Source organism: Pantherophis guttatus, chromosome 10 (genome assembly GCF_059756535.1).
Source record: "Pantherophis guttatus breed Tessera chromosome 10, ASM5975653v1, whole genome shotgun sequence".
Classification (NCBI taxonomy): Eukaryota; Metazoa; Chordata; class Lepidosauria; order Squamata; family Colubridae; genus Pantherophis; species Pantherophis guttatus.
Window position 1 is genome coordinate 251,028 of NC_142072.1, and position 9,362 is coordinate 260,389.

General features: G+C 58.6%; 1 protein-coding gene across 1 annotated transcript; it reads left to right on the top strand.

Moving 5' to 3' along the window:
• Positions 1-44: 44 nt before the first annotated feature.
• Positions 45-9,285, top strand: PLD3 (phospholipase D family member 3). Its single transcript, XM_034438365.3, has 13 exons — positions 45-144; positions 295-877; positions 2,783-2,849; positions 3,197-3,265; positions 3,882-4,129; positions 4,691-4,874; positions 6,066-6,186; positions 6,360-6,487; positions 6,900-7,100; positions 7,558-7,697; positions 8,044-8,209; positions 8,445-8,544; positions 8,861-9,285. Exons 1-13 carry the CDS (start codon positions 45-47, stop codon positions 9,052-9,054), a joined length of 2,301 nt encoding a protein of 766 aa, XP_034294256.2. The 3' UTR covers positions 9,055-9,285.
• Positions 9,286-9,362: the final 77 nt, after the last annotated feature.

Consider the following 9,362-nt stretch of genomic DNA (forward strand, 5'->3'; position numbering starts at 1 on the left):
AGGCAGACCCGGCGGGGGGTGGGGGGTGGGGGGGTGGGGAGGTGATGGAGTTGGGGTGCTCTGACCAACCACAGTCAGCCCACTGGTCTTTCCAGGAGCCGAGGGCACCACACCCAGGCCGCACTGACTCCCCTGAGTGTCCAGGTGGCACTTGACCTGTTGCATCGTTAATAAACTCATTATCATTTACAGACTGCTTTGAGGGCATGTTTGTCTAGGGACCCTCCACGCTTCCGCCCTGACTTGCCTGCTGACCCCCACCCCCACTTGTGGCCTTCAAGCTTTGCTCCGCAGGGAGTATCAGCCTCCTCCCAAGGAGAGCCTGGGGTCTTGCAGGGAGGGAGGGAGGGAGGGAGGGCCAGGGCAGCAAGCAAGGCCTACCCTGGAAGGAGAGGGCGCCACCACCTGCGGCTGATCTCCGAGAATCTGGCGGCGGCGGCGGCGGGGAGAACCCACAAGGTCAAGCGGAGGGAGGCTTTCTGAAAGTGGCGGGCAGCCCCCTCCCCCCACCTGCTCCGCTGCCCCTTCCTCATTCCACCTGGTGGTGCCGGGCAGCCCGGAGCCCTCGTGGGCCGGGGCGTTTCGGGGCTGCCCCGGGGACAAAGGACGGCCAGTCGTCACCGGGACCAACAGCCGAAGAAGCCAGGAACGGCGCCCCCCGCGGAAGGAGCCAAAGAGCCGAACCGCGGCGCTGCCCCCTGAGTCGCTCCGGCTCTTTGCAGCCTCGCGGCGGGCGGGTTGTGGCGGGCCGCCGCCGAGGCGAGCAAGAAGGCATCGGCCGCCAACCTCGGCGCGGGAACGGCTGGCAGGGAGGCAGGCAGGCAGGCAAGCAGGCAGCGTCGGGCGCGGCGCCGCACTTCAACTCCCAGGATTCCCGGTAAGCGGGAGGGATCTACCATCAGGGCAAGGGGGGGGGATCGAGCCGGACCAGACGGAATGCCCGGCTCTTTCGCCGCCTTTGCTCCGCCTCCGTCTCACGAAAGCCGCCGGTCGGGCCGATTCCTCGGAGCCGCTTCCAGCGGGGTGGGGGGGTGCCCCCTCTTGGCTCCCCGGAGGGATGGAACCAGCCTGGCAGCGGGCGGGGCTTGGCTGCTCCGGGCGGGCCGAGCGAGCGCGTCGGGCTGCCCGGGAAGCCAAGCTGTCCGCGGTACGGTAGGCGCGGGGCGGCCGAGGGGCGGCGGGTCCGGACGGGACGAGCGGAAGCGGTGGGGGGCGCCTGGCACGTCCCGCGTGGCGTGGGCAGCCGCCCCCGAGTCGGCCGCTCCGTGGGCAGCGCGGCGTGATGCTGCCGGTGGGCGCTTTGCCTCCGGCTCTGCCTTCCTTCCCGGTCTGCGTCCCCGCCGGAGCTGGAGCACGGAGACACCCCCCCCCCCGAGCAGCCGGGCAACAGCTGGAGGCGGAGCGGGCCGGGGAAAGCCGCTCGGAGCCCCGGGAGGGCAGCCGGGCTGAGAGACAAGGAGCCCTCCCCACCCCTCCCTCCGTTGAGGCCGTCGGAGGGACGGTCTCGCCGCGGCTTGCCCGGGCGGCTGCCTTGGCTCCGAGTCGCTTGGCGAGGGCGGGCACGCTCTGAAGCGGCCCGGGGAAGTCGGGCTGGCGGGCCCGGCCCGGCGTCTGCGAGGGAGGGAGCTCTGCCCGGCGTCGGATGCGGCCGGTTGGTGCTCTCGGCGGCGGGAGCCCAGTCCCTGGCGGAGCCGCTCGGCCGGGGTGCCCCTTTGAGAAGGCGGCTCCTCCCCGCCGCTTTCCCCCCAGGGCCTGCTTTGGGGAGGGGGCTGGGGTGGGTTGAACATTGGGAAAGCCTGCCCTTCATGGGAGAGGGGGCAGATTTCCAGTCTTCCACCTGGGCTTATACCATAATAAAGTATATAAGCTTTATAACCTGCTTGGCCTTTGCCCGGTGTGATCACAAGGAGCCTTTGGCGGATCATGTTCATTAACTTTCTCTTTGGTTTAGAAAAGTGCCTTTCTTTTGAGGGTGGTTGGTACCTGCAAAAGAAATTTCCAATGTGGAATTGGGCCTAGTTGGTTTCTGCAGTCTGGAGGCCCAGGCTATCCCTTAGTTTCTGCTGGCATGTGCTTGGCACAAGTCGCCCCTTCCGGTCGCTCCTTGGCATTCAGTCTTTCTTTGAACTTAAGTACATCCTTGGGATTAATTGCATTTTGGAGTGCTGATGAGTAAAAGGGAGGCTTCAGCTGCCTTCCCGATGAGCTGCCATTGCAGCCCTGGCATCTGCTTGTGCTGGCGATGGTGGGCATCACTTAGCCTTAGAGCCTTCCTCTGAGTGGCCCCCCTCCTCTGGGGCCAGAAGGGTCCGATCTTTGCCAAGAATGAAGGGAAACCCTGACTTCTGAGTTGGGACAGAGCCCCAATGCAGCCCTGGATGTTACACTAATCTAAGGATCCAGTGGCCACCCTGCCTTTCTCTGCTCTGCCTCACAGATGCCCAGTTCCTCTCCTCACACTCACCTCAGAAGGAGCCCCCCAGAATTCCTGCCCAAGTTTCCTTGATTTGCAGCCTCCCAGCCTTGCAAGGCCTGTGAGTGTCTTCTCGGGCCTGGCTGGCCCTCCTTGGCAGCACCCACATTCGAAGCTCAACCTCCTCACTTCCCAAACTGCTTCCGTGACCAAAGTGCTCAAGGGCAGGGTTTGAAAAACCGGTCCTGGCTAAGCCTCCAGCAGGACAAGTCCTCTACCTGATATCCTTTCCTATTGGCCCCCGCCACTGTAACCCAGGGTGGGCACAGAGCCCTGAGCAGCGCCTTTTTCTTCCTGTGCCCTTCACAGGTTCCTTGAAGCTCTTTCCCACTCAGGAGGATCTGAGGAAATGAAGCCCTCGGTTGCTTACCAGAAGGTAAAGTCTCTCAGCCGCACTAGGAGTGGGGTTGTGCTGTGTGGGGTTCTCTTGCCTGCGGGGTGATGACATCTGAGGCACCCCACTGTTAATCTGCAAGGGGGGGCAAAGACTTCAGCAAATAAGAGATCCATGCAGCCCCCCTCCCCAAGCAAATAGTGCTGAGGTGAGTGCAGAGCTGCTTTCTGTTTGCTTGATGAAAGCCAATGAATCTTCCCCTCAGAGGTTTCATGTGGGATTCTGGCTGGCCCATGGCCACGTCCGTGCTGGTAGCTTGGAGTGGGTCTGTTCCTGCCCCATGGGTTTTTCCTGAGGGTGGAAAACTTTTTTGTATTCCTTCCTCACAGCTCAAGACACTGGAGAGCCCTCAGGAGCTGCTGCCCTTGGCCGAGCAGCCCAGCCAGACTCTGCGCCAGGTGGGTCTTCCACCTGCGGTGGCATCTCTCTTGTTGTTTTCAAATGGGAGGCCCAAACCCAGAGGGGGGCAAGAAAGAGAGGCATTAAGCCCACCCAGTCCTGCTGTCAGGCCGCACCAGGAAATCAACTTCCCAGGAAGGAAGGCTAAAACTATTTTGCTTGAGACCAGCTAGGAGAACAAAATCTTGCCAGTCTGCTTGCGCTGGGCCCCCTTCCTTAGAAGGGTCTGAGCTCTTTCCACAAGTTATCTCTCGTTCTGGGCTTTAAAATGCTTCAGCCCCTTTTGGCTGGGGAAGATCAGTTCGCATCTCCATCTTCCTTGCTTTACCTGTTCCCTTCTCCACTGGATATTGGTCCTGAGCAAGGGCGCCAGCAACCTGTCTGGGCGGCCTGCAAGCCGGGTTTCCCTCTCCAGAGTTGAGGGGGCCTGAGCAGCAGTCAGGCTGCTTCCAGACATTGCTGGGTTGGTCAGCAGGCATTGAACAGCTCTGCTCGTCCCCAAGAGTCTCCAGTAATGAAAGCAAAGCAGCAAGAGCCCACCAGGCCACTGGCCCCCTCCCATGCACATGGGTATTTGTGGCTAATGTGGTACTGAGCTCCCCTCTTCCTTTGCAGTTCCATGGCTCTGCACTGGGGACGCCCTGTCACAGTGTCTCCAGGCTGCGTCCTGCAGAGCCACCCAGCCAATCTACGTCCATCCTGCCCTGGGATTTCCAGTGTATGCTGGTGACGGCCATTTTATCCACTGTGCTGGTGGTGGCCCTGGTGGTCCACTCCTTCTTCTTTCCCTTGCACGGTTTGGCCACGTTAGGGCATGTGGCATCAGTCCCACATGTGGATCACAGATACAGCGACTCGTGCAGGTATGAACTCTGCTTGTGATTTTCTTGGGCTCTAGCTTCAGGTAGTGGGATGTCATGTCATGGCCTGCTGTAAATGCTCCTTCTCCATCAGAAAATTTTGTGGTTTTGCTTTACTGCGAAGAAGAGTATTCAGTTCTGTTGGGCATTTGTCCACTTGCAAAAAGTATTGTGGAGAACAAAGATGCAGGTGGTCCTTCCAGGAAAAAGGGCCTGGTCACACAAGAAGCCGGGCAAGGGGCCTGGGAGGGAAATTGGGATTCTTCTAGAACTGCCTTGCCTCACCAACTTCCTCCTGGAGAAACACATGTGTATAGCAGTGCCTACACCCCCTGCTTGCATGCCAGAAGCCCACTAGCCCCATGGCTCCCCCCTCATGCAGTAGAGTAGGGCAATGCCCAGAGATAAGGCTAGGAGACTACTGCTGCTGGCTAATGGGTAAAATCCCTCAGACTGAATGCCTTCCTGGGACACCATAGAGGTTATGGGGCTTCCTGGCTCAATGAGTCTGCAGTGTGATGTGATATCCTTGTGAAACACATAAACACCCAATTGTTCCCTCAGGAGTGTGCTGGTGGAGAGCATCCCTGAGGGAGTGACATACGATGACAACAGCACATTCAGCCCTTCCACTTTTGAGACTTGGCAAAGCCTTCTGAAAAACGCAAGGAGCTCGGTGGACATCGCCTCTTTCTACTGGACTCTCAGCAACCAGGACACCCATACCCATGATCCTTCAGCCAGCCAGGTGAGGGGAGGAGCGCAGAAGTCCCAGACTCTCATCTCCAGGGAGGGTGAGAGTCACGTTTGGAGGAGGGATCAAGCCCAAGGGCAGGTCCTGCATCCCGTGGCTCAGCAAATGGTCCACAGACCCGGCCAAAGATGGGTCCTTAGCTTAATCCAGAGTTCATGAGAGCAAGACGACGACCAACGCACGGAAGCTTGACCGAGGGAGATCCAGACTTGGATTAAGAATTTCCTGACTATGAGAACTAGGACAGAGTGGGTTAGCCAGCTTCCTGGAGTCATGAAGGTTTTCAAGCAATGGTCTAGGACAGTCTAAGGTTCCTGCCCCGGGCAGCTGGCTGACTAGAAGACTCCAAAGGTCCCCTCCCAGCCTGTGATCTACAACTCCCTGGCGTTGGGCTTAGAATAGCCTCTTCTTAGCTGTAGGAAGCCAGGTCTGGTCTAAGACCGCTTTTTCCATCTGGGAATCCTCCTTTAAGTGGACACTGTGGCTATACTAATTTACAGTTCTCAGAATTTCCAAATGCACTTCACAGATCTGTAAAGTCCCAGCTCGGTGAAACCTCTCCCAGGCATTAGTCCCACTGGTTAGTTTTAACAACGGATCATTTTTTTCATCTGTCGGCCATCTTCAAACCTCAAGGCTTCTTAGGTGTGTGGCAGGCACTTGCTGCTAAGAAGGGAAGGGGTCTGGGGCTGACAGGGCCAAGAGGCAGATGCCGATTAGCACATGGGACTGTGGCCAAACCCACATGAAACAGGCAGTTAATTACACAGGCGTGGAGCCACGCGTGGCCTTGCAGTCCATCAAAGCTCCCTTTGAGGGCAGTGGAACATCCATTGGTTCAGACTTCGGCTACAGAGGGAGAGCAAAGAGCCTCTTTTTCTCATTTTGACAGCTGTCCAAGGACATGGAGAGAACTGCTGTGTGCGGCTCTCATGTGAGAAAGCAAGTTCAGCAGCAGCTAACAGTATAGCACACGATGAGCGTGTTAAGCCTGCTTTGCTCTACTGGCCCAGGCTTCATCCGAGGGGCCATCAGGGATTGAGCCAGGGCTGGTTGGGTAGCATTTGGGGCATCACGTGCCCCCTTGGTGAGGGGGCCTCACCAAGGGTGGGAAGGGTTTCCCTCCTGCTCACCCCATCCCCATCACTTCTCTGCTGCCACCTGGACCTTTTGCTCTCCCATCAGGGGGAGGAAATACTGACCGAGCTGCTGCATGCTACCAGTCGAGGGATTGCGTTGCGGATAGCAGTCAACCCGCCTTCTGCCCGGATGCCCAGTACCGACCTTCAGCTCCTCGAGGAGAGTGGTGAGTTTTTGCCATAGCAGGCTTAAGTCAGTTAATGGGGAGCTGTAGCTGCTGCTGCTGCTGCTGCTGGCTCTGTATCTGCCTGGCCCTTAATTAGGGCAGAGAAGATGCTGAACCTGTAGCCTAGACAAAGGAGCCCAGACCAACCATGGTCTTTGCTTCTAAACACACAGGGGCCCAGATCCGCCAAGTGGACTTACCCAGGCTGACCCGGGGAGTCCTGCACACCAAATTTTGGATTGTGGACCAGATACACATTTATCTTGGCAGTGCAAATATGGACTGGCGTGCCCTTACACAGGTATTGCCCTCTTGCTCAGCCTGTCTGGCCTTCCCTCGCCCAAACCTTGAGGCTCCTGATGAGGGTTTTGGTGGAGCAGCTAGGTGTCTCCTGTAGGGTCAACTCTGCAGGCATTCTTCGTCCCTCTTCGGAGGCTTTCTAAAGGTTCCAGAAGGCAGGCTGCCTGGCACCATCAGGCAAAACCAATTTGCCCAGGTGTCCCAACAAAATTGTTGCTTTGTGACTTGGTATGCTGGCAGCCAAGATGGCCTCTTGGGGTTTTGAGTCATTCAGAAGCCCCCCCCTTTTTTTCTGGAGCATTACTGGGATATTGGGTGCACCTGTTGAATTATGTGCCTGCAGCTCCTTGTTTCCCATGTGGGGACAAGAGAGCAACCAGATGTGCTGGACCCATTCTCCTCTCTGATGCCAGGTGAAGGAGCTTGGGGCAGCTGTCTACAACTGCAGCTGTCTGGCCCAGGACTTAGGGAAGATGTTTGAGGCCTACTGGGCCCTTGGGCTGCCAAACACCACCATCCCATCACCCTGGCCAGCCAATTACTCCACCACCTACAACAAGGAGACGCCCCTGGATCTGGAACTGAATGGCACAGAGGCTGCAGTCTACTTTTCGGTGAGGACCTGTGTGTGGACAAGGTTAAGTGCTCTACTCCAAGCAGCTGCCAGGTTGCTCATGGGACCCTCTGATCACCCTCAGCGGGAGAAACATCTTCTCCAAGGTGCAAAAATGATCATTTTACTAAGAGGCTTCAGCAAGAATAGCCCTTCTGATGGATTTGGGTTAGATTCCCACCAGCCCTTCCCATGCCCAAGCAGAGACACAAAACACAGCTGGATTGCTATTGCCCAGAAAAAAAACACAGCACCCTCCTTTTGGCAAAATGAGAGGGCTTCTTTCCCCAGCCCTGGGCAGACCAGGCTCTCAGCCAGATTGGGCTCTTGGAGGGGGGCTGGGAGGTGCCAGCTCACCACCACTGAATGGGTCCGAATGCCTGCTGCCTTCCGGGCAGACTTTGCCTGCTTTGCTAGTGATAGTGATGTTGAGATGGATGCTCTTTTATGCTGCCCAGAGTGCCCCCCCAGCCTTGTGTGCCACCGGGCGAACAGACGATCTCCAGTCCCTGCTGAGCATCATTGAAGGGGCCCAGGAGTTTGTCTATGTGTCCGTGATGAGTTACTTGCCCACCATGGAGTTCTCCCACCCCAGGAGGTAAATCAGAGGAAAGTAGCAGTGGGGGAACATCATCCCAAGCTTTTGAGGAGGCGCTCTCCCTCACAGCAGCCCCACAGAGGCTAGGAGCGGGTGCTACTTGTTTCCAATGGGGACCGTTAGATGCCTCTGGGCATCACTAGACTCTCCTCTTGGGAGCAGATAGGGAGCTGCCATGTAGGATACAGGCAGCATGCAAAACCAAGCCCCCTCCGGTCCACAGAGAAACCTCTCTCCACAGAACCTGGTACCCAAAAGGTTGGGGGCAACTAGACTAGAGGATCTCCCAAGGTCCCTTCCAACTCTGTTCTTCTGTTCTGACTCCAGCCCTGCTGTTCCCCCTCAGGTTCTGGCCAGCCATCGATGACCACTTCCGGAAAGTGGCCTATGAGAAGAGAGTCCGCCTCCGCCTCCTGGTTGGCTGCTGGAGACACTCCAAGCCAAACATGTTCCCCTTCCTGCGCTCATTGGCTGCCCTGCAGGACAACCGCACCCACTACAGCCTGGAAGTGGTAAGGGGCCCGATGGCGTCCTGCCTCCCAGGCCCAGGGAGACAGATGCCTCCTGTTCCCAAAATGAGGGGTCGGCCTGCCCTTTGCAGTCCCGCACAAACCTCTGTGGTAGTTGTTTTGTGGCTGAGCAAGTAGCCAGGCGTGGGGGGGGGAATCCCCCCACCAGCCCAACAAGCCCTCTCCCTACCCCATCTCCAAGTGCCCCTCACTCGACTTGCCTCCCTTGCCTCCCCAGAGGCTCTTTGTGGTGCCCGCAAATGAGACGCAGGGCAAGATCCCCTATGCCAGAGTGAACCACAGCAAGTTTATGGTTACAGACAAGGTGGCTTACATCGGTAAGTCGGGACAGCTCAGGTCAGCGCACACTGGGAAGGCCCAGGGGAAGCAGGCAGGGGAAAGAGGAAGCGGGAGCAGCCTGGCAAGACTCCCCAGAGCTCCTGCCAGAAAAAGGAGCTTCTCTTTTTTTTTGGGTGGGGGGGAGAGTAGGTTGCAAAGAGGAAGGGCTTGCTGGTCCCACCTCGGAGTGCTGGGGTCTATATATGGAGGGGGAGGGGCTCTCGGCAGCAGATGGGGCAAGAGCAGAGGGGCCACCCAGACAGGAGTCATTTCCGGGCCCCGAGAATCCCTCCTCATCGCTCCTCCTCCCCGCAGGAACCTCCAACTGGTCCGGGGACTACTTCCTGCACACGGCAGGCTCTGCTCTGGTGGTGGCTCAGAACCCGGCCGGGGACCAAGCCACCCTCCGGGAGCAGCTGCAGCGCATCTTTGAGCGGGACTGGAACTCCAGATACAGCCGGGAGCTGGACCCCCAGGGCCAGGGGGAGGCTCTCTGCAGCGCCCGCTAGAGCCCTGCCTGGCGGCCCGGGGAGAGGAGCCTTCGGCCCCGGCCCCCACCCCCGATGGGCAGAGGGAGGGGGGGAGGGCGGGTTAGAGGGGGGGGAGGGGGAGGTTTTCGCTGGCTCAGCTGCTTTGGGGGGGGGCGACGACGCTTCCTCCCGCCTGCTGGATCCACTCCCCCCCCCACCCGCCGAGTCCAGGCACGGCTTTGGGCGATTAAAGGCTCGTTTTTCAGCCTCCCTCCCTGTCTGTCTGTCTGTCTGTCTGGGGCGTTGCTCTCTTTGCGGCGAAGGCGGCCCACCGCGGGGGGGTGGGG